The 24561-nt window shown below is 40.5% G+C and overlaps 3 protein-coding genes across 4 annotated transcripts; all 3 read right to left on the bottom strand.

Annotated features, from left to right (window-relative positions):
- Nucleotides 1–230: 230 nt before the first annotated feature.
- LOC130692249 (sodium-independent sulfate anion transporter-like) lies at nucleotides 231–3427 on the bottom strand. Of its 2 annotated transcripts, XM_057515324.2 has the most exons (12): nucleotides 3228–3420; nucleotides 2828–3126; nucleotides 2558–2753; nucleotides 2232–2452; nucleotides 1986–2163; nucleotides 1692–1877; nucleotides 1442–1603; nucleotides 1234–1374; nucleotides 1002–1150; nucleotides 778–942; nucleotides 583–717; nucleotides 231–511 (listed from the first exon to the last, which is right to left on the bottom strand). In XM_057515324.2, the coding sequence occupies exons 1-12, from the start codon at nucleotides 3325–3327 to the stop codon at nucleotides 470–472; spliced, it is 1974 nt and encodes a 657-aa protein (XP_057371307.1). In that variant the 5' UTR covers nucleotides 3328–3420; the 3' UTR covers nucleotides 231–469. The 2 variants fall into 2 exon arrangements, with proteins under 2 accessions (XP_057371307.1, XP_057371308.1); XM_057515325.2 differs by lacking the exons at nucleotides 231–511; nucleotides 583–717 and having other exon boundaries at nucleotides 784–942; nucleotides 1206–1374; nucleotides 3228–3427.
- A 1086-nt stretch (nucleotides 3428–4513) lies between these two features.
- Nucleotides 4514–7655, bottom strand: LOC130692252 (sodium-independent sulfate anion transporter-like). The gene is made up of 12 exons (XM_057515330.2): nucleotides 7595–7655; nucleotides 7159–7453; nucleotides 6901–7096; nucleotides 6620–6840; nucleotides 6377–6554; nucleotides 6139–6315; nucleotides 5918–6079; nucleotides 5708–5848; nucleotides 5500–5645; nucleotides 5260–5439; nucleotides 5066–5197; nucleotides 4514–5001 (listed from the first exon to the last, which is right to left on the bottom strand). Exons 2-12 carry the CDS (start codon nucleotides 7447–7449, stop codon nucleotides 4948–4950), a joined length of 1878 nt encoding a protein of 625 aa, XP_057371313.1. The 5' UTR covers nucleotides 7450–7453; nucleotides 7595–7655; the 3' UTR covers nucleotides 4514–4947.
- A 1530-nt stretch (nucleotides 7656–9185) lies between these two features.
- On the bottom strand, nucleotides 9186–22330 carry LOC130692239 (glutamate receptor ionotropic, NMDA 2B-like). The gene is given in 20 exon segments (XM_057515314.2): nucleotides 9186–9349; nucleotides 9461–9532; nucleotides 9598–9782; nucleotides 9849–9902; nucleotides 9904–10085; nucleotides 10144–10234; nucleotides 10300–10390; nucleotides 10878–11038; nucleotides 11110–11233; nucleotides 11302–11414; nucleotides 11481–11590; nucleotides 11661–11844; nucleotides 11992–12136; nucleotides 12475–12704; nucleotides 12801–12951; nucleotides 13536–13722; nucleotides 13944–14176; nucleotides 14242–14435; nucleotides 16209–16387; nucleotides 21587–22330. Coding segments are annotated over 20 exon segments (3270 nt in total). The 5' UTR covers nucleotides 22128–22330; the 3' UTR covers nucleotides 9186–9306.
- Between the last annotated feature and the right edge of the window lie 2231 nt (nucleotides 22331–24561).

Below are 24561 nucleotides of genomic sequence, written 5' to 3'. Positions count from 1 at the left end.
TTAAACTTGGACCTGCATTGAAACTATAATCAGCATTGAATAGTTCTTACTTTTTTTCCTAGTTAGCTGCTTTTGCGTAAGTCGTAAGCGTAGTATGCTTTTATGTAAGTCGCATACTCTTGTGTGCAGAAAAATTTTTCTAGGAAAAGTTTAATGCCGGGAGTGAATACGTTTTGATGAAAAAACCTCTAATGGCTGAAACTTACGGCAAAAAGAAAAACGAACAAATGCATAATTGACTTCCCCGAAAAAGGGGAGGGAGATGTATTGAAGGCCAAATTATATCACATTGTTTCCACCCCCCAGTCTTTTTTTAATTTTCCTAAAGTGACAACATTCGACTACTATTCCCATGATTTGAACGCTTGATATTTGTTTTGTTTTCTTAAACAATGGGGTGTACTGTAGGTTCTCGTGAAAAGTTCTGCCAAGAGACCTATCCATGCACAGAAAAGGCAATTTGATCCTGTTAGACGTTGTCCGTAATTTCTCCGCAACCATCTTCGTCCATCTACAGATGTGAAAGCAGATGATGATAATATTCATGATGACATTGAAACTGTAAGAATGAATTGCACGTACATTAGGTATTAAGAAGTCGATGTCAGCTGAATGTAAGGCGGATGAAATCGATTTCGTCACATTAGGAGAAGCATTGGTAAAATGTAGAACCATTAGGCCTCTCTTGTGGTAATCAGAAGCCACGGCTTTGAGCATCTGAGTAGAACAATGTTTATCAGTTTCTAAGAAATGCAAGCTTTAGGAAGTAATGCTCACTTTGAGTGCTGTGTAGTCGATCTCCGTTACGTGTGACAGATCGACCATCACACACGTTTCTCCGTCAGTGGCTTCGTTCAGAACTTGACGGAATTTTTCCACTCCCGGAAAGTACAAATTAGTATCAGCCTTAACAATGACTTTTTCCTCAGTTTTTTTGCTTCCCTGTGAGGTAATTCATATTTGTCAGTAAATGACGTTGAAGGAAAGACAAATTGACATACGGGTATTCGTATCAATTCCGGATGAGGACGACTTCCGGCCATGTACGCCAACAAGAACAAATGAACACCTGCTCCGATCAAAATACCGTACTCCATGTTGACAAAGAGACAACAAAAGAAAGTGACACCGAACGGCACTAATTCCAATCCTATATAAACGAATGTTATTAGACACGGTAGGTAATTAAGTATATTATTGTCAACCGGATGTAAACCGTCCGATTATATATACGTCTGCTTTTCCACATGGGCTTCAGCTCTTCCAGTTCTACCATAAAGATGACGGACGTGATGATGACAGATGCAAGAATCGCTTTCGGGATGTATGCCAGTGAGGGCATCATAAAGCCTAAAGCCAATAGAACCAGAATACCTAAAGGACATTGAAACATCGAAATTAGTTAGTTTCTTTTCTTGCATGAAAGACAAAGGCTAAAGACCTCCATAAATGTTGCATAATGGTGTTTTAACTCCGCTTGCGGATTGAACAGAGCTCCGCCCAAAAGAGGCGGTGATGGGCATAGCACCGAAAAACGAGCCCAGGATATTTCCAATACCGAGAGCAATCATTTCCTGCGTCGAGTCGGTTCGTTTGCCACAAGCTTCAATTTAAGAACAAGTGTAAAGTGTTAAACATTGTAGATGTCAAATGTAATTATATTTTTTGTTTTTTTTTGTAAATGGAATTACCGAAAGCCTTGGCAATGGCAACTTGTTCTAAAATAGCAATGAGCGGGATGAGACCAATTGCAGCGCCCAGTTCTGAGCATATCTCAGGGAACGTTAAGAAAATTGTGCTATTGCCATCGTCTATGTCCGTCTTGTTGATCGAGAACGGTGGCAATTCAAACGAAGGTAGGCCGGCCTTGATGTTACCTGTTGATTGAACAATATCATGAAAATTAATCGTGAAATAAAACATTCCTTTAATTTGAAAAAACTCTTATTCAAGATATACGTAAATAATATTTAAAGAATAACAACCTGTGAGTGTAAACGGAGTTAGGCCATTTAGTTCCAATAGATAGGCAGCAACGCAACCGCCGATGACGGCAATTGCGTTCCTGCTAGTTGAAATGAACCAGAGAGAACCGTCAACAAATCGATTACGAAGACAACCCACTTTCTTCAAGGACCCAAGACTTTTCAATGCATTCAGTTTCTATTTGGAATATTATAGTACTGATTAGCATGCTGTCTAGACTTGCTCGAAAATGATAGCAAACAAACCCGTAACAAAAGTAGGACGACTATTGAGGAACAACCTAATCCGGCGTCCCATGGATTAATACTAGACAGATTTGTAAAGAATCCAGTCCAGACTTCGACGAATGAAGATCCACTAAATTTTAATCCGAAGAGGCCTTTCACCTGCGTTGAGGCGACAGTTAATGCGGCAGCCGAACAAAAGCCAGAGATCACTGGGGCTGATATGAACTCGACCAGAAATCCTATCACAAACCCAAGACATTATTTCCTTTTGTCTTTGCCAATTTCCGTTCCAAAGTTGACAACACGTCTCCCATTTAATAGGGGATATCCGTAATTAAGCTTACCTAGATTAAGCAAGCCGGCACAAAGTTCAATTGCTCCAGCCAAAAATGATAAAAGTGCTGCGTAAGCAGCCCCGCCTTCGTTGGCATACGAGAACGTCATGAGGGCCATGACGGCCGTTGGTCCTATGGACGATTCTCTTACAGAGCCAAATACCGTGTATGCAAACATGCCCATAAAAGAGGAATAGAGACCATACTATCACGTCAAAAAGGTCAGTTCGTGATTAGATATAGCTCGCGTTTCAGTCATACTCGTAATCAAACACCAACCTCTAAAGGAAGTCCAGCAACGCCAGCGTATGCGATCGATTGCGGGATTATCGTCAAACCAACAGTTATGCCAGCAATAAGGTCGAAAAGGACATAGTTCCAATTGTAACTTGGCAACCATTGCACGATGGGTAAACGGCGACGTACGAGCTGCATATTGCACGCCCCTTTAATTTTCTGCCATCTTTTCTTTCTCGTCGATCCGTTCACTTTCGACTGGTCCCGACTTTTTGACAGGAAAAAATGATCGTTCGATGGATTGGCAAAAGACGTTCCATCCGGTGTTATATTATCTACATCTTAAGAAAATGAATACGAGCTTAGCATTTTTATCTTGTTAGCCTACATTTAAATATTAACATTTCCCTTTAAAGGCAAAGACTTGAATTTGTATAAGTACCTTTTGAATTTCTTCCTTTCATCAAAGGTTCTCCACACCTTTCTTGCTGTTTCTCATCACGATAATCGATAGACTTTGCTGAACCAGTTGCGTTCGGCATTTTGGGTCATTGGCCAATGTTCGGTTTATTAGTTAATAACGTGCTGATTGCCGCACCAACTAAAAATGACACCGAGTTCCGGCTTATTGCCTTGCACTTCGGCTAGAGAATACGAAACAGACCGTTCGGCTTGTCGAACTGAACTGGCCGTGATGGTGAAACTCTCCTTTTATCGTTCCCCCTTTTTGAAAAGACTGCCACCTATGGCCGATAAGTAATTATAGGATTTTAGAAACTGGAGTCAAAACAGGGTTTGGACAGCGCGATCGCGCCATTATGTCAATATAGCGATAACATGTTGTTTTGTTGTTTCACTCGTTGGATTAAATTTCAAGATAAATCGCAATACAGTATAAACAAAAAACAAATCGACGTATATACTTATCACGAACATTTGACTTGATGACGTACTCAGGGAGGCACGTTCATACCACAAAGACCAAAAGAGGATTTCGTAGTATTCGTTCACCGTTAACAGCAGCCACGTACGCCAGAAAGCCATACCCTGGAGCTTGAATGCATAATTTTGAAAGAGCACATAGGTTGATTTCGCACTCTGCTGATTCCAAGAACGCTTTGAAAACAAATAGGGTATTCATCGGCTAACGAAAGCCAAGTACACTAGTGGGGTATATGTTTACGGACAGTGTTAACAGACGAGGAGTGACCCTTACGATTTACCCTTGTAAAATGACTGTACACCTTGCCCTTAATAAGAACAATACCTTTTTCCTAACGGCCAGCAGAGAAAGCGGACCCAAATGGAGAACAAGGCCGAGGCTATTTCTCATTTAGAACACATAAAAAAAAGCTATAACTGCTTTTGTTTTTAAGTAAAAGCACAGTTGCATGACAAGCCATTTTTGTTTTTTACCTGTATAAACCCAGCATGCAAGAAGTGGAATTAGGGACTGTCATAATATTCACCTTTCACTTCAACCGTATAATCCGCTTTATCCGCTCTTGTTTTTGTTTTTCTCAAATAACAAAATAAGCATGTAATGGTTTGACGAGATGCATCCGAGTCAAAGCTGTTGGATTAAATATACATAAAGACTGTCTTTGTTAATCGTTTTATTAAATGAAAGTTTTCTTTTCACCATGGGACTTTTCCCTTTTTCTGACCTAAAATGATTTTTCATGGTGTCCATAGAGGTTTACGATACTTTCTCCATATTTTTCAGTTTGGCTTTATATATTGACCTAATATGAGAAAACAGCTGAAAGCTACAAATATCCATGTGCATATACAATTTCTAACTGTTGAGAATATTACGAAATGACGAGGAAAACGTAGATTACTTTCACGTGAGCTCTAGGCTTCTAAAGATGATGCAAACACGAAAACAGAAAAACAAAAGATTAAATTTTCAGAGCAGAGACTTACCTAAATTCATCGCTTTAAGCCCAAGCCGTTTAACAGCATTAACTATATACAAACAGTTCAATAGTGATTCAGGCAAATGTTTCACTGGGAGGCATTGTAATTTTGTTTTGCTAAGGAACTAGCCCCCCCGCCTGAGGAATTATTTTTGTTCGCCTTACACGAAGGTATTATTTGTAGCAGAGTAAAGCGCTATTCATCATGTAAATCAAACTTGTTGGCTAAACACAAGCGCTCTAAGGCGTGATTTCTTGCATGTGGATATCGTCCGTGGCATCATCCTTTTCCACCTTGACAACAAGATTTGCAAATTATGCAGCCCGTGTCTTCTTAGTGCAAAAACGTTAGTCTCACCTTGGGTAGAAATGCTATGTCAGCAGAAGGTAGCGTGCAAACAATAGATTTAGCAACCTTGGGAGTGGCATTGACGAAATGTAGTACCGTTTGTCCTTTTTTGTGGCATTCAGCTGCCACGGACTTGAGCATCTAAACAAACCGATCGACCAATCAAGAGATTTAATATCCTTTTAATATTTTTTCGTTCATACCTTTAGGGCGCTGTAGTCAATTTCTGTTAAATTGGAGAGATCGACCATCAGGCAAGGACTGCGCCCTTCAGCATCGACTTCAGTGGCTTCATTGAGGGTCCGCCGGAATTTCTCCACTCCCGGGAAATACAAATTACAATCGGCTTTGACAATAACTCTTTCCTCGGTGACTTCGTTTCCCTTCATAACACATTCGTGAAATAAGAGTGAGAAAAATAAATGGATTATTAGATGGCTTACGGGCAGTCGGATCAATTTAGGGTGAGGGCGATTCCCCATGTAAGCTAACAAGAGCAAATGGACGCCAGCTCCAATAAGGATGCCGTATTCCATGTTGATAAAGAGACAGCAAAGGAACGTGACCCCGAAAGGCAATAACTCAACCCCTTTAATGATTAAAAAAAAATTCATTTTGCAGAATTTGTATAATAAACACTGTGGTTCTCACTTCTGCTCTTCCACATCGGTTTCAATTCTTCTAGTTCCACCATAAAGATGACGGACGTGATGATGACAGATGCAAGAATGGCTTTCGGGATGTATGCCAACGATGGCATTAAAAATCCCAAAGCCAGCAAAGTCAGGACGCCTGTAATATAGAAGATAAACGTTGTTGAAGATAATCAATATCTCCTCGCTGTGTTACAACAGCTTTAACCTCCATAAATATTGGTTAGGGGTGTCTTGGCTCCACTTGCGGCTTGTACTGAACTCCGTCCAAATGAAGCGGTGACGGGCATGGCACCGAAGAAAGAGCCGAGGATCGTTCCAACACCCAACGCTATCATTTCTTGTGTAGCGTCCGTCCTCTTGCCACTGGCTGTGACCATGAATCACTCACGCTTACATTCTGACATGTAATATACACATTTGTCATACCAAAAGCCTTGGCGATGGCAACTTGTTCTAAAATTGCGATGAGCGGAATGAGACCAATGGCAGCTCCAAGTTCCAAACAAATATCGGAAAATCCCAAAACAACTGTCGTGTTACCCACCGTGCGATTAACCGTGAAAGCAGGTAAACCAAATGGGGGCAGTCCCGATTGAATGTCACCTGTTCATATAGAATTAAATTAAGAAATAAATTGATGGGTGTAAAAAGATTTAAAATGGACCTGTCAGAGTGAATGGTTTGGAACCGTTTTGTTCCAAGAGGTAGGCAGCTAAACAGCCAGCAATGACTGCGATTGCATTACGGCTCGTTGCAATGAACCACAAACTGCTGTCAATCGCCCGATAGCGGAGAAAAGCAACTTTCTTCAACGGCCCAAGATTCTTTAAAGAAGTTAATTTCTGCCAGAAAAAAAGGAAAGTCTTTCATAAACTTTAACGTGAAAACTTTGACTTTCATTAATTACCCGCATCAAGAGAAGAATAACTATCATGGAACAACCTAGAGCAGAATCCCATGGACTGCATTTCGTTATGTTAGTGAAAAATCCTTTCCAAGTTTCGACGAATGAAGATCCTTTGAACTTCAAACCAAACAAGCCTTTCACTTGTGTCGAGGAAACAGTTAGAGCAGCAGCCGAACAAAATCCAGAAATAACTGGAGCCGAAATGAATTCCACCATGAATCCTATGTTTTTCAAACAACATTTTTAATGCTGAAGTGAACAAAGAAATTAGTCTAAATAACCTAGATTCAACAGCCCTGCAATAAGTTCGAGCCAACCTCCTAGAAAAGCCAATAGAATTGCATACGCAGGTCCTCCTGCACTGGCGTATGAGAACGTCATCAAAGACATAACGGCTGTTGGGCCGACGGAACATTGTTTGACAGTACCCAGGATCACATAGACGAATAAACCCATAAAAGCTGAATACAGCCCGTACTGTGTTCAAATCTGGATTATTAGTGTGAAATCTCTTTGAAAAACCAATGAAAATCCTCTACCTGTAAGGGTAATCCAGCGACAGCCGCATATGCGATTCCTTGTGGGATAGTGGTAAGGCCCACGGTAATTCCTGCAATGAAATCATAGATGGCAAAGTCCCAATTGTAGTTGGGTAACCACTTGGTGATCGGGAATCGTCTTCGTAGTAGGTCGACGGTGCAAGCTCCTTTGACTTTCGATTCCGCTTTTCGCTTCCATCCGTAATAGGATCCTTTCGATTCCAGACTTATTTCGGTTTCTTCAACTGGTAAGGTGGAACCATTGGGCCCGTTTTGAATAGGTCTTTTCATTTTTCTTAAATTATCGTATACAGAAAATGTTAAAAATTGTTCATCGGCAGGATTTTTGCAACCACTTAGGTCGGATTGATTTTCAAAATTGAAAAGACTGAGGTACTATGTACAGATGTTATCGGAAATGAAATCAAAAGTTTACCCGTAAGCTCAGTGTTTTCTTAAGAGAGTTAACGCGTTGAATCAGTTAACGAAAGACTATGTCTGCTGAATGATTTGGCCACATTGTCGGTCCCTTTATTTATATGATTTTCTTTCAAATACATAATGTGTTTTTTAGTTGTGGAGTAGCCATGACTTCGCACAATGCAGACTTCTTAAACATGTCTACATCAACTTTTGATTACTAATAGATGCATTGACATTCATTCGTCCGTCTACGCGAGTTTTTTAATATTCTGATGCCACACCAAGTCATCCGGTACGAATCCATTATTGGAAAACAAAGTGTGGTTTATTTAGACATCCACATATTCCCCGACGATATTGTTCTTTTTTGGCTTTCTAAAATCGGATATATTATCGATTTCAAATTTTATAGCTGTCACGCTTTGTGATGAATAATATAATGGTCATTTACCATACAGCACTTATTGGTTTAGCAAAGTTAAATGTTCACATTTCTCATTCCGGTAGTGTATAAATTAAATAACGTACAAGGCCAGTAGATTCACATGCTTTAAACCAGTCGTCGGACTTACTTATTTCTCCGGGTTGTTTTAATTTCATTAGCTGCATCTATATTCCTTGAGATGTCCTTAATTTGATGAATGCAATAGCCAAGTCGAATACGTGTAAGCAATAATAGAAACAACCAACATGAATAGTTAAGTGGCATCATCAATTCAAGAATTGATTTTGATTGCAAGCGCCGTGTAGATTTTCATTCTAGTAAGCCTTACTTTAGCCGATACGTCAACAAACTATTTACTTTAGACTATTGGGTATTCACAAGAGTTTGTTTGGGTTTTTAGCAACCCAAACATTCCCACAAGACATCAAATCAACTCGTGGTTTGAGGAAGTGTAAACAATTCACGTTCAAATGCGTGACGAGGTGGCAGTCACAAGACCTGCCCGACTGTGTTCGATTAATATTCAAAATCACCGACTCAAACCGCAAGATGTGGCAAAAATTAGATTGGTTTTCCCATCATTCGAAACCGCCATAATTTCTTATGGGGAAGCATTCAGTTTGAGCCAACCGCTTTCGTTTTGATAAAACTCGATATGCGCGTTCTTATATAACCAATGCCGTCTGTAAAAGCTACGACCCTTGCCATCATGAACCACAATGCATACTGAGCAATATATCCGTGAAAAAAATTGACAACAGGAAACTGAAAAAGTCATGGGATTTTTCCTAGGCGTTTGTCTATTCAACAGACTGACAGTGCGTGAGACCGTTACTAACCGTAACCACTTACTATTGGATGTTTCTTGACTGACACAAGCGCTGGGAGAAAATTTCAGGCAAAAACTGGTTTCGTGCGTAATGACAACCGATCACGCGTCATCACGGTCAAGCGTCACAATCGTGTACTGTCGTCGGCAATAAATTTATTCACAAATGGACACCCTATTTTTATTTTCCTGTTTTGTATTGAACGTAATTTACAGGTATATACGACTTCTTATCGTTTGACTGGCACACCTTGTTCTATTGCCCGTTTTCCGTCTGTTTATATTGATCATTAACGGTGGAAAACAACAATGAAAAAAATCTTGATGGCTGCCTTGCGAAGGTAGGGTCGTGTTTACCTTTCGTTGGCACCATTGGCAGGATTGTAATCTTAGAAACTCGTGATTAGATTGTGAGAGTCAAAATTAATTCCTAATGTTCCGTCGATGGACGCTATAGGACGGTCTCCATTTCAGGAATTCCTTCCAGCAGTTGGCTGCATCAAACGGAACATAAATGTATTAAATTCTCTATAGGTCGTACCGTACAAACAATTTATTAATGCTTTACGCTACAACAAACAAGTCATGTACTAAAAACAACTTACCGAGTCGTTGCTTGACATTCAATCAAGTTTTTTTCCACTTCAACTGATTGCGATTCATCATTTACTGCAGTTCTGTTACAACAAATCGTTTCAAAACGAAATTTAACCTTTGCTCGGGACTGTCTATATAGCCTTACCCGATAAACTGATTGCTTTCGCCGAGTTGTTTTTCCAGTTGGCGGACTCTTGATCTTACGCAGTCCAACTGCAAATTCAAACGACGCAGATGAAGTCGACATATAGCGTCGCGACATCGATGAGACCGCAATCGATCTTGCGTCTCGAAAACTGCATCGCGGAACGTCAACGATTTGCCCATGTTCTAAACAATCACGGAATCCATTGAGATATGCATCCAACAAATAATGAAAACGCTGCTCAAACTTACAATGGAAATGAGGGAACAACAAGCCCCAGTCGTCGGTGAGGTCAGATGGGGTCGTAATGGAATGGAAATAAATATGCTCGAGAGCGAGCAGAAGAAAGGCCAATCCGATACCGGATAGAAGCAACAAGAAGGCGGAAAGAAATTGCTCAGTGGAAAGCGGCTCGGAAAACTGACGCTCCTCCTTGTAGGGTTTGCATACTCCTGTTAACCAGAACCGACGTAATCGATCCACGTCGCCTTGAACATCCGGAAGTGTTAATGACCAACTTAGCTTTTCAAATTCCTTATCTTTTACCGTTTTCAATGTACTCTAGAAGTTTTTCGTTGAATGCTGCCACGTATTTAGAGCCGCGTGGGAAGGCGACTCCATAACCTGTCATGGCGTACTGGCCGGAAATTGAAATGTCATTGAACGACAAAGGTATTCACACAAACAATTTGATTGGCTTACCCACGATCCGACAGTTAAAAGACGGCATTCTTCGTCCTGGGATACTAGGTAGTCTAGTACTGCGCCATCGTAGAGAAACGCATCCAATTCACTGTGCACACAAAGGATAAGATCACGTAAACAAACTACAAGTTTCAATTACGAAAGGTTGTTCTTCTATAAAAAAAAAAACATTGAGCCAAATAGTTTTAAAACTTTTGGCAGCGATGACAAGCGAGAAATTTTATTTTCTTTGTTGATTTAATTTGATCAGTCCGTAGCGTCGATTATTAGATTACTAAGAAACGTATCTATATTGTGTACCCAAACTTATTTGGTCTCAATCAATTTCTTTTTTTTTAAACCACAATAGAACCAACATCCATTTTTCTCAAGCCAATAACTGACCAAATGCAATTTTTTTCCGCTACGTTTGCTATAGATTTCTTTTTTGTGTGTGGGATGGCAATTGATAATTGCTCTTTCTTGGAGCTCGGCCATTGTCCATAACAAACAGAGCCAAGAAAAAACACCATGGTAAAAAATAAATAATAAATGCGGGGATGTCATTTCGTAGCACTAGGGCGCCTGTTATTTACCCTCGCTTGACAGAGTCGATGCCGGCGCTTATTTCGTTGAGGTTGTAGTTGCGCATGTGATAGTGCATCTCTTTGTAGTGCTTGAGAATCGTAGCTTCCGTATGAGTATTGAAGACGGTGCCGAAACGGAACGGAGGTTCGTGACTCTTGGGGCTGATTAGCTGTCGGGGCAATAAGGCCAATCGTCAACACAAAAAAGGAAAAATTCTATGCTCCATAAATCGTCAAATACTCTGGGATCTTCGACGCCACTCAGATCGTAGAATTCTTCACGCGTGATCATGAAAGCTGCTAAATTGGCCGTGTAAATGGCCAAGAAGACCACGGCGAAAGTGGCCCAAACGTTCGATATGAATCTGTTCAAAGTGCATTGAACAATTTTTGATAACAAAGAAATTTAAAAAAAATATATATATTGTTTCACCTAGATGTAAACCCTCTGGGGCAATCGATATTAACGGAAGCCTGGAACAGAATCGCCCAAACGAGCCAATAGGTCCGAAAAAGCGAAAAACGCTGATTGGTTGGGGCCGATAACTAAAATCATTTTAGGCCATCAGAGTTCAGAGGAAATTTGATTGAATTAATTATCTAGTGACTCACTTGCATATTGTACCCTGACGGGGAGAGCCACTCGAAAAGGAAGATGGCCAACGCTGCCACTTGAATGGCTACGACGCCGACAAGGAGCCACGACGCCGTATCGAACGGCTCTGTTTTCAAAATATCCAAATTTTTGTACGTAAAAAATTCCCTATTACTGAGCGCAATAATGACGTGTACCTAGAAACGCGGTAGGAGAGATGATGCCCGTCCTTTTGGCCACTAAAATTGCGATTCCAGTCTCCATAAAAGGAATCGTAAAATCAGCGACGTGCTCACGCTCGGCGTTCACCGTTAAGGAAGTCATCACCATGTCCACTCTACGATTGGCCAGTGCTCCCATTAACCCGTTCCACCTTCCATTCTGGTTCATTATTGATAGAGCAATTCCCTCTGGTTATTTGCCGTGTATAATAGAGTGCATTGTTGATATTCTACTAGGCTGACGGCATCAATTTCGTGGGCGTCTATTAAAAAAAAAAAAGGTCCAACATGCTACTTGAAATGTTACCACGTGAGTGCCGAACTTTGGGTCGTCTACCCTGATGAGCTCGTAAGTAAATCCGAGATCGTCGCTGAACTTTTCCAGTAGATCGACGCAGAAACCGGAGCAACATTGAGTGACATTGCGGGGAGAATGTCCCAGATCGCTTTCCCTAAAACACGTCAGTTCATTTGTTAGACTACAGCAGATTACGCAAATCATCACGGTACGTGACGTAGATACCACTCGAAATCCTGCCGCATGCTCAACAGTTCAGTAATTACCCATTTCATATTTCAAAATCTTATCTACGTTGAATTAGAGCTAGTTGAGTCTTAACTTGATTGATTCGGAAAGGTTGCACGTTCTAGTTCTTAATTAAACTAAATTAGGCATTAGTCGATGAACATGGAATGACGTCAATCCAAACGTGTTAAAACGAGCAAAACAATTTCAATCAACGTTTCTTTAAAAAGTCAACATTGAACACGGTGTAGAACGTGGACTGACCCGTTTAGTGGGACGTGGTTGCCAACGTGACAAGGTACTCCGTGGCTGACAGGACATCGGCCACTAACTGGATCAGGTGGCACGATGCTAATAAAAGGTGGCTCTTCTAAGAAAGCTACCTTCAAGTGAAACTTATCTGGACCATCTTCAGGTGGTACGTGGCTGTGACCGGGCCAGACAATATCTTGGATATCAAGTCCGTCCTTTTTCCAAGAATGCCAATGACCGATCTGCCATCACCAACACGCAATCATTTAAAGAAAACAGTTTAAGTTTTAGAAGAATAAAAATTCATTTGTTTTTGTTTAGGAAAACAAAAGGCATACTTGTCTCCATAGAAGTTCTCTGCCCGATCCACCGCTATTGCTCGGCTGCAAATTGACTATCGTCAGCTCGACCGAACTGCGTGTCCCATCGGCGTCGAATTCCAACGGAGGTCGGCCGGGATCGACATCAATGCGCACATTTTGCAAATATCTTGAAAAGATGATGGGGAAAAATAAGCTTATCAAGAATATTTCTAAGGAATTCTGCATCCACCGCTTTCATTTCCATAAAACGCAGTGAAAAGGAATTCCGCATTCAATTCCGGTCCAGCATAAGAAAAGGGTAAAATAAAAAATGCAGCACCACTGGGAGGAAAAGCAAAGTTTTTCTTTTTCAAGTTTTGGTGTACCACGTAAGTATAAAACTGTTTTAACGTGGAATTCTCTCAAATCAATAGCCGAATGCTTCTATATCGAGAAAACTTGACTACCGTAAAGGCTATAATCGCGTTAACTCGTACAGTTGGACCAACACTTGCGTTTTTCCGCTGTTGTTTGCTTTGGCCAATGGACAAATGTGTAAATTGACAATATTGATTCGTTTTTTTTGGTGACACCCCCACCGTGCGTCGTGGAAACAAGAAACAGGGTCCAGCTTTTATAGGATCAAATTACCGTTTGCACCTGATATCTAGTTCTTAAACGTATGAATAGGGAACTTGACACTCTAAGTGCCCCACTGCAATGGATCTGGCTCGATAACCGAGTAACAGACACACAAAAATGTTTACTGACTTGAAAAGTTGTTCGCCTTGAGCCCAGCGCGATGAAGTTGATGCCGAGTCTTCACATGAAACTTTCGGACTGAGCAAAGAGGACGAATTTGATTCGCGATGAAAGGCCTCCACTCCATTGACAAACACTTTGAGAGCAGTAGATATGCTTTTGGTCAGCTGATTGTCTGTCGTTTCGAAATGGACACCTGTGAATTCAAAATCAATACGATCTGTTATCTGATTAGTGCAGCACGTTCACGTCATCCATGTATTCAATGGCATTAAAAAAACAGTGGCACAAGACATGTCGTTAACGTCATTTCTTGTTCTACCTTGCTTAAATATGTTAATTATAATTCATTTCTTTTAATGACGTCTAGTCGGGCTGCCCGGATCAAAAGGGAATGATTTCATCAAAAGAACTCACCCAACATGCCGACGGGAAACTCGGGTGGCGATTCTGTAGTACTGCCGATAACGCTCTGCGTCACGATCCAGACGTACTTGTCACCTGCAAGGCCCATCTGTCCAGCCGTCTTCAGAATGGAACGTGCTTCTTCGCGAGTCGAATACAGCAGTAAGATCCTCGCTTCGGTGCCTAAAAGACTCCCTAAATTGCTGGCATTATTGTTTACCAAAACTGTGCCCAATATTTTGAACCTATCCAATCATTAAACAAATAGATGTTATAATTATCAGTGAATTTTCATGTAATTTGAATATACTTGTAACTGTTGTGCGATTCAAATTTGTAAGCGGCCTCAGCGACAGCCTGGATGAATTCACGGTAACCAGCTACGGTCGATGTGACTATAGAGAATTGTTTCCAAGAGTAGCGCTTGAGAAGCGAGAGCATCGCATTGGCCTGATGAAACGCCGACGGTGCCAGCTGGATGACCAAATTATTTCCAGCACTCCTCTGTTTGAGAAACGTGCACAAGTAGACAAACACGTCGAGTGAAAAGCAAAAGTTTAATTTGCCGACTTTGTATCTCTTTCATTGCACAATGGCGTTCTTACATAACCGCTGGACATTATTCTGAGGTTAGGTGACTTTGTTTTTATTAAAAGCGAATTAATTAATAGTTCATTTTTGCGAATAGTGGCTGGCAACGGTGTCATCAGGTCGTTAAATTGAGTCGTTACTATAGATAAGGCATCGAACCAATCCTTCCGCCCAGTTGCAACAAAATGCAAGACATCGTTTGCAGACGGGCCGTCTCCGTGATACCACATTAGTATACGCTTTAAGAAACACTAGGGGAAACGTTTGCTGTCACCAAGACAGCCTTGTCGAAGCAGAAGAACAAGTTTAGCTTTATTTACACTTGTTCCGCAGAATGCCATTGAGTCTTGCGTGAAACGAAATAAGTGTTTAAAACAGCTTTAATTTATTCCCGTTACAGTTATGATAAACAACCAGATTTAACGGCCAATCCAAAAAATGGTTTTCGTCATCGTTTCCCCTTTATTTTGGTCCACTGTCATTCATTGTCCGCTGGGCTTTTCGACCTCAATCTTGCGCTGGACTGACAACACCAAGTCAACTTTCAGTGTATTGGCTTTTTGTAATATACACAATACTTCTTTTTTCTTCTGGCAAGCTTTTGTGTGTGTCTCGTGAAAAGTATTGATTCTAGACGTCAACGGAGATAGACCCTTTAACGCTGTTCCGCATTTCAATAATTCTCCTATTTTGAGGGATCATGGCCAACCAAGGAATTCACAATATTTCCTTGGATATTAAACGAAAATTGTTTTCTACCTAACATTTATCATGCAGTACTTTCATTTCTGAATCGGGTTTTAATGATTAAATCCTTCTTCAGACTGCGGTCGTGAGGGATATTTATACCATTTTTTGTACCTGAAGTCCACGGTATTTATCCACGAGACATGGGCGCCTAAAACCTCCATTTCTAAGCCTTTCCCTGATAAATCATGCGCAATTAAAACATTCTTTATCGATGAATTTATTAGGAGGATGCGAGAATATGAAAGTCACGAGTTTTGTTCTTCCTTTTGACATGATACACGATATCCGCATATCCCAAACAGATGACTCCATACGTTTTAACTTAGTTCGTGACACAGTCTCCACATTTAACATAACTTTGCAGCTCGATTAAGAGATGCTCCCTTTCCTTCTTCACTAACGCATAAGCCGCGCCGTTGTGTTACGTAGAAGAAACGACGTAGGGCTACAAGTAACTTAGAACAATAATTCTTGGTCTTTTGTGTTTGGCATTTGTTTTTTTTTTTTTTTACTTATAATAATCATCGTTGGACAACGCAAAAAAAAGAGAGGTTGGCCTTGTTGCTTCATTGACGAAGCTTTAGGAACGCAAAAGAAATGAATCTAAAGGTTCACATTACAATAGCTGGCAGTAGACAAAGGTGCCGTGAGTGGTCACCTCGGGTGCGACACGTGAAACCCATCAAAAAGGTTCTAAAGAATAATGTATAAAGCTTTATGTGTCTGCATATAATCACAGTATGTTATTCTGCTTATAACAGAAGCTTTAGCCACGATCGATCGAACTTGATGATAATTCTTGGCCTAATATTTCTTGGCCAACGGACTGACGGATATTCGTCTACGTTCAAACAGGTCCCGGTATATGGGACAGCTCACCATTTGCCAAAATGAACAAAAAAAAAATATGATTTGGATTGTGAATGAAGTATTTACCTTTTCTAATCCAGAATTGTCGGCATTCCAGGCGATGACGGGAATTCGCAAGTAGTTGGTCAGCTGCAGAAAATATTGAGCAGCCGCCGTGTTACGTCCGTACAACTCGGTATTGGACAAGAACAAGATGGCCGAGACGTTACGTTTCAAGAACGTTTCGCATACCATGTCGAGAATGGCTGCGTATACAATCAAGCGCAAATTAGTACATTTTCATCACAGGCTAAAGGACATCAAACATATCGCACTGCAGTCGTGAGTTGCGTATTTTCGATCAAGGGCGTCGACCTCGATTGTATATTCAAATGTCTTCAGACAAGTTTCGATGTACAAGTGAACAGCACTAAGTTCGGTGTCGTTATCCCATTATTCTTGCCAGACGTATCCTTCTTTTGGATCGATCGTGGTAGAAAATAAACGATAAACGAACACGTTGCAAAAGATACCAGCATTTCTCCCCAGTGGCTTTTATAAAAAGAAGTTACGTGAAATAAAAAGAATTTTTGGGGAGGAAGACCTTTTAAACAGTTACGCAATGGTATTACTCTTTTCCATGGAAGTTATCGCAGCATTTTGGAAACATTTGAGAATTGAAACAGTTTCATTGTGCAAGTTGAAAACGCAATTGCATTTAATGAGGTACCTTCGAGAGCTCATTGTACAACGCACATTTTAGAACTTAATTTCAGTTGGGTGTTATGAACATCTCGTGCTGCCTTCCAAAAACTCTAATGCAAGTCATTTGTTTCTTCCAGCTCCTACACCCAGAGTAAAAATCGATATGCGGATATCCGTGGATTACATCAAAATGCTTTTAAAGTTCAGGATGCTATCATATTTAGCCTATGTAAAAGTGCAGCCATCTTTTCAACTCCTTTCTTATACAATTTTCACCCTACCAATCTTATCTATCTCTTTTTCTCGATAGCAATTGAGCCTTTTCCTTTGTTAAAAACAGGAACTGCGAAAGTCAATCTAATGTCATTCCCCACGAGGGAGCCAGTAACGTATTTTTTTTTTTGCCCAACACGTTCACGCCAATGCAGGTCGGCGGTAAACCAGGCCAATCTTCTTTGAATGAAAGTTAATGAGACTTGGGAGCAAGAGCACTACTGCTCGGTGCTTTAAAGGTCGTACGCTTAAAGACGCTGATCCCATTTACGTGCTTCAAGTCGAGATGTATGAGCATCTATTTGGCATAAGCTCTCGTCTGAAAATGCCCAAACCGAGGAACACATTTTCACCCTTTCGCTTGGTATGGTATTCAAATATGCCATTTAAATAGGATTTCCTTTCTGACAATGAATGTGAGGACAACCTGGTATTGACATGTCGATCAACCAGTGCATACGCCGAATAAGGGCAAGCGCTTCTAAGATCGTGCCCATTAGAACTCATCATCTCCATCGAAGGGGGGGGGGGGGAGATCGAGCTGATATGTGTATTTGGACGAGGCACACATTTCCTAATGTAGATCGTATAATATGTTGGATGGATTTCTCTGATATCGCTTAAAAGTTGTATGCCTCCATTCGGCGATACAATCAAGGGCTCGAGAAGCCTTTTTTATTCGTATACTTTTGTCTGTATACGGCCAAAGGCTTTTTAGAACTTTCTAAATATAGGAGGGCAATAAGACGAAGCCCCGACGAAATTGATCATTACATTGGCAAAAGTTGTACCATCGGTATCAGAAAGTGAACTTCTGTTTCGGCACGTCTCGACGAGTTCAGCAGGAAATACCCTGTGTCTCTTTTCTATATAAAATCCCACTTATCGTTCTGCGACGACTAACATCAATCGATTAATAACTTTGGATTATTTAGACAGTCTTGTTTGATATCGAACGTGTTTTTTTTCCGGAAGCTATCGAGGGAAAATTGGCCTGTCAACAGTCTTTTTTCAAAACAAGCTTAACCAATGTATTGTAGTGTATCGATTGTCGGATGCACAACGATCCCCATTCGATGTTGACAGCCCGAACCGCGTGAAGTCAACACGACAACCGGCTTGACCAATAAATACTGGAGCGTGATAAACGCTAGATGGTGGGATAAAAACAGAGACTGTGTTTAACAGCCAATACCTGTCCACTTGAAATTTATTTGCAGAGAAACGTCATTTCGTTTGAGAAGATGTTATTAAAATTTTCTGTGGGGCTCTTGTCTAGCACGTAACGTGTAGCTACGTGAATATAATTCATAGACATGCAAACGAAGTCTTTAGACTTGTGTATTTATCAGCAGAGTTGTCAATGCTTAACGCTTGGTAAATAGCTGTAATTAATTATCTCTTTCTCTAACGTAATCGTATATAGCCAACCCATTGACTTATAGAACCAATCACTTACGCTTTGACGTTTTTACATTTTTATATTGGGGTCGTTGTCTACAAGACAGATAGATCGTGTTCGAATTTAAAATTGTCACCATACCACATCATTTAAGAATGATGGCTGTTCCTGACATAAAATGATGAAAGTCTCAATGTATTATGAAGAGGCTAGTGAGAATAAGAATCATAGCGCTTATCATCCGGCTGCCAGCTGGACGTCTTAGTAATTTCCTTGTTAGTCGTTTCACCGTTATCAAGTTAATTTTGCCTGACAACTGTTTCCGCTCACCAACGGATTTACTCACAAAGAAAAAAAAATTAATCTTGAATGAAGACGATCCCAGTGAATTCTGATCACCTCATAAATCTTGACACGGACTCACATTTCAAAACTGGAATGGAAAAAAGTACGCGTGAAAATGGAATATCTTGATATGTTATTATGCTGGCTGTATATCCATTTACTACAATTCCATTTCAAAGTTTGGCGTCTTTCGACTCATGTCAACCGCAGCCCAACCATTCGCCCAGACTTGCCTATAATCGAAATATTTCTTATACGATGCGAGAATGTCATCGCTAGTCCGACGATCGTTTTTTTTTTTTTCAGACACAGCTTTATTCATACATAACCGTCTCGGCTTGTATAACATAACCAGCAGGGAATGTCCAGTTGCGAGACACTACTTTATACTCCAGGAGGGGGAGTTTCGATCCTCGTTCACTTTTTTTAAAACTATTCCAAGGCTGTGTCCCATTTTTTTGTGAAAAAAAAAGAAATAAACATGGAAAAAAGAAATCTACTGGGTATTGGAGCAGTTCTGATAAAGAGGTTCTTTTCTTCTAACAAATATTTACATATAAACAGAAAGTATTCTCAATACAGCAAGTGTCAGTTCTCATCCATTGCTGGAAGAGATTGAGGGCTGTCAGTGATGTATGTTCAGATAACGATTCAGACGTCTATCTCTTCAGTATATGTTAACTGTGCGTTCAATCCAAATAAGCTCATCATCATCATTGCCATACAAAAGATATTCATTATCCATGAATGTCAAACGTTCATTCGTAGATATCGAATATAATTGGTAATGCTATTCATAAAGACTCGTATGAGTATAGACATCTTTGGCAGCTTGTTCGTCATCTCCTGGAGGATAGATTCCATATGGAGAAACGTATTGATTAACAGTTGCAATTCGAGGACGAATGGATAATGGAACTATAGCGCTGCATAGAAAATTGTGTTTTTTTTTTTTTTTTTTTGTCGCAATAAAACTAAAACTAAAGGACCACGAGACAATGCCTAGACAATCGCGCTTTCGGATAGAAACATTCCACGCATCCGACTGGAACAATTCGACTATACTCTGATATTTTCTTTGGGTTGTTTTCTGGTCTTTTGTGCTGTTCAGTCCCCGAAGAATGAGAAATGACTCGACGGCATTGAGCCTATAGGGACACATTTGTCAGATGCTTCGTGCTCGCGTTGGTCCACTTCACGAGATCGGTTCTCGTAATTCGATTGATATCCTTTTCTTTGCCCACAAGCTTTGATTTGTCACACTCCTACCATGGCGAACTACAATCTCCCGATAATTCAGTGTTGTCGTTTCGGCAGGCCAAAAACGTGACTGAAAATCACTTGATAAACAAAGCAACGCTGAACTTGTCTGAAAGAATGATCTGTTTTCTTGGAAATCATCAAAGCAAGAAACTGATGTGCTTAGATGAACTTCTAAATTTGACTTGAAAACGGGTCTAAAAAAAATCTTTTATTTGATGATTTTCATTTTTCCTGTACGTAGAGACCTTTTGCCGGGCTTTATTAATCACGCCAGCACCTAAATGAACACATCTCACACGAGCAAAGATGTTTTACTTGCTCTCCTAGCTTTCACCCTCTTGATTGATTCTACGCTGGTTTCATTATAAACTTGGTTTCCTCTTTCAGGTATTATCAAAGCCTTTTTATATAAAGCACTGGTGTTGTTTCAAACAAACCCGGCAGTAGTTATTATTCTTCTACGAAAAAGAAAATCAATAATGCCAGGCTAGAATAGATAAGTAGTCGGCTTGTGCCTTCGTAAGGTGAAGTGCAGTTGTTCTTGATTGATGCTCATACATCATACGCGGCTAGAAGTGACATAAATCCAACAGTTTCCTTTATCAAACTAAAACTACATTGGACCCAAACTTTTCCATATCAAACAGCAGGCCGTGATCGCGTGGAACATCAACCTCCGTGCTGATGGATTCTCATGCGTTAACGGTTTACATGACAAGCATAATGCATTACGGAATGACTATATTATGCACTACTCTCCATCGTTATTTTAAGTCTGTCCAGCTTTACGTGCACATTAAAACCAGACCCCACGAAATAAGATAATCAATCATTTTTGTTTTTGGTCCATCAGTTTATCATTTACTTCGGTCTTGCGCACTGTAAGATATTGCAGTACGTGTTTGAGGACACATACCATTAGCGATTTGACCGTCTGCTTATTTTTTTGTTGCTTCTTCTTGAGACTCTTAATCTTCCTTACACACAAGTTTGGCCGAGTGCGTGTCAATGACAGACATGACGGGAGGAGATATTTTTAGATCTGTACGTGTCATCATGTACGAGGGAAATGAGCCTAGGCCTCCGAATGAGAAAGAAATTACAATGTTCTATCACTGTGGCCGTTGGTGTCCCTTGTGAGAAATCCGTTTTTCCGCAACTTCTTTATTCTTCTATTTTATTTTTTTTTTTTCGTTAGCATAGAAGTGGAACAGAGATAACGCTACGAGGCGGAAAATTGATTGAGTTGCTACATCTTCATTCCTTAGCGGAAACGAATCAGGCTAGCCCCAAACATAACAAATCTCATTTTCGATGTTTTCTTTTTGTTCATTCATTCGTCTTTGAATTTTGCAACAATATGTCTTTTCAATCTCGTCTTCATTTCCCTGAATAGTTTTCTTTATGGTGAATTAACAATACCCAAATACACGCTGCGCATTGACTTTGGCCAACGTTCAGATATACTCTTTTTTACCTGTGGGACTGGGGTTCACTTTGAGCATGTCTGTGTGGATATCAGAGACTTGAAACCGGTACGTATTGATGAAGCTGAGATCCTGTTTACGCAAACTGTTCATGGCAGTTTGGACGGCTTTGCTGTACTCGCGAACTCTGAACGTCGTGTGCGGCAGGAGCAATCCGAGCGAGACGCGTTTCATTAACGAATCGGACACCAAAGCGGAAGCCGTTGCTGGAACGGCGGATTGAACCGCGTAAAGGGCTGACTCTTGCACTCTCATCATTGTCATTGTTGATAAAGGCAAACGTCCAGGATAATCAGCATAGATCGAACGCTTTCGAATAGTTGCACTGTTGCCAATTGTTCCGCCAGTAGCGGACAGCGGAGCTGGATTATTAGTTGGATTGCTGGGCCAATTGTTTGGTTCCATTGTCCGCAGGAAATGTTGGCCACCGGCGGCGACGGATCCGGTAAAACACCAACCGGAGATGGCCAAGTGAATCAAAAATGCAATTAGTGCCGTCTTGCCCGTAGCGGTGTGAATTAATAGCTTCATCTTAACACGGGATCCAACACTATCTGATTCCGATGGTAATAACGTCGGCACATACACACGCAATGAAACACTAGAGATAAATATTAATGCGGAAAAGAAAACACAAACCAATACAAACAAACATCGGCTTAAAACAAAATTTGGACCGTTTCGTTTTTTTAAATATTACAATTGAAATGGACCCGCGTCCGGCCGGGTCTTGAGCTGATGTTGTAGTGTGGATGAAAGCTGGGCCGAATCCGCCACCAGGGCTATTCCAGATCATTTCTTGTGTCCACGGACACGTCTGTTGCGCAGTACGCCCACGATGTTAGATGTACACTGATGAAAGCTTTTCAAACAAATAGACACGAAAAAATTAGCCATCAAAACTGCCATCAACATTTACATATAAGCATGGCGACATCTACGCTTAGATTACTGCATTATTTAAGTTTAGTTTTTGCGTTATTTGGAATCAACAATCTCAACGCACTTTAAATTTTAATTGGTGAACCGCAGTTCCGTAGCAAAAATCCATCAAGTGCAAAAAAAAAAAAAAAAAAAAAAAAAAAAAAAAGACATTTTTTTCGAAAATATGACCGCTAGATAGCGTAGGAGTCATTTGGGGTGAAACCAATTAAGAACATCAACCGTATCACTTGTCATTACTCGTTAACGAGAAGACTGAAATGAACGTCACCAGAAAAAAGCTTTCTCCAAACTGTTGTAAATTAAAATGTGCCACGAACGAGGAGAAACCCAAAATAACTCAAACTTGCATAGTTAGTTCGAAAGTTCTTAAGTTTCCATTTTTGCCTTAGCAACGCCCCATAGGTGATGGAAGCCGAGCAACCCCATCTCTCTAATTAACAAACGTTGGAGCCTACGAACGTCAATCTTGTTTCCTTTTTCGTCAAAAAACAGAGTGTAATCAGTCAATTGACAAAAACTGAATGTACATTTACGTGTGGAACTCAAGTGAAAACAACTGATTGCCGCAGAACAATGACTTTCTTCAAATTTGCCGACGTCATTTCTCCTTTTTATGTGGGGTAAGCGAACGCCATTTTTTCTTTTTTGCCCAGCATGACTCCCTGTTGCCCGAAGTCGAATGTAATTATGCTTTCCATGCCTGGCATTTCAAACATTTTGTGTTGCCATTCCCAACTGCACGAGTGCATTACGACAAACATAGTTATTAGCAACAGCGAAGAATTTTGAGTAGCTTTTTGTGTTTGTTGGATTAGGCTAATTGATGGTCGGCCATTCGAAACAATTTCTCGGTTTAGAGTAACACAGATTGTATTTTTCATGACTTGCCAGCCAACAAAAGGCCATCACCATTCACTATGTAGACAAAGTTAAGCATGTTGTCAGTTAAAAATCTTTTTGCCTTCTGTTTGTTTTCGTTGGAAAAAGCTGGGGCAAGTACAACACGAAATTTGCCTTTGGGATTTGTCGTGAAACTTTGCCTCCCCCCGAAAAACAAATTTCGTGAGATCTGTCACGCGTCCAAAATCTTCGGAAATGTCACGCGTCTTATCATTTGCCCACGAAAGTTTCTCCTCACTATTTGTAAAGGACTGACGTTATCGCCAGTTGCATTACACCCAGCCATCCTTTTTCTTTTTGGAAACGATAGTTTTTTTTTTGCCTCTTTGTTTTCGTCTTCCCCCGCACGGCAGTATCTTGTCGATCATAGTGGCTTTTTATTCGAAAGGCCAAAAAGAAAAAGAGGCATATAGATACGTGATGAGAATCGGGAATCGAGAACCCATTTTTGTTAGGATGTTGTTTCTTTACTGTCGGTTTTGTTGGCTGCTTGTCATCGATTTGAACTACTGAAAACTTCCTATTTTCTTAGCCTATTCGCTGGCCTTTTTTTTTTTTTTTTGAAGTGTTGATTTCTATTTATTGGTTTGGCTATACGTTTTATGCTGATTCAATAAGCGTACGTATTTCTTTGGGTTGATTCGTTGAAGAGATCGCAGATCTAAATTGGTTTGGGCGTTGCGTAAACTTGCGGCGAGGGACGGTGGTTAATCAATCGTAGATGCTTCTTTTAGGACGCGTGATACAAACAAGTAAAGAGTTATTGGGTTTTCCTTGAACATTCACGTTGCAACAAGGCGAGTTTTCAATCTGCGTAACTCAGCGAAGCGTCTGAAATGCAAAAGAATGCGGATTGAAGTAATCATTTCGTTTCCCTTGCAAAACAAATATATTGTCCAAAGCTTTTTTTTTGCGGGGGGAGGGATGTTAAAGTTACTGGCAGATAGGAAAAATGCGATGTATGTGAAAAAAAAAGAAAAAAAGGCTTCCTCTTTACGAATTGCGAGCGCCAGCTTGTTTTTGTATTGTTATTTTTCTTCTGCTTCATATTCAACAGAATAAATAATTTGATTCCCTGAAATTGAAACACGATGTTTGACCACCAGAATGGGGAGGGGGG

The sequence above is a fragment of the Daphnia carinata genome, chromosome 1, assembly GCF_022539665.2.
Source record: "Daphnia carinata strain CSIRO-1 chromosome 1, CSIRO_AGI_Dcar_HiC_V3, whole genome shotgun sequence".
NCBI lineage: Eukaryota > Metazoa > Arthropoda > Branchiopoda > Diplostraca > Daphniidae > Daphnia > Daphnia carinata.
The sequence above is the reverse complement of the archived record's forward strand: the minus strand, read 5'-3'. Positions and strand labels throughout refer to the sequence as shown.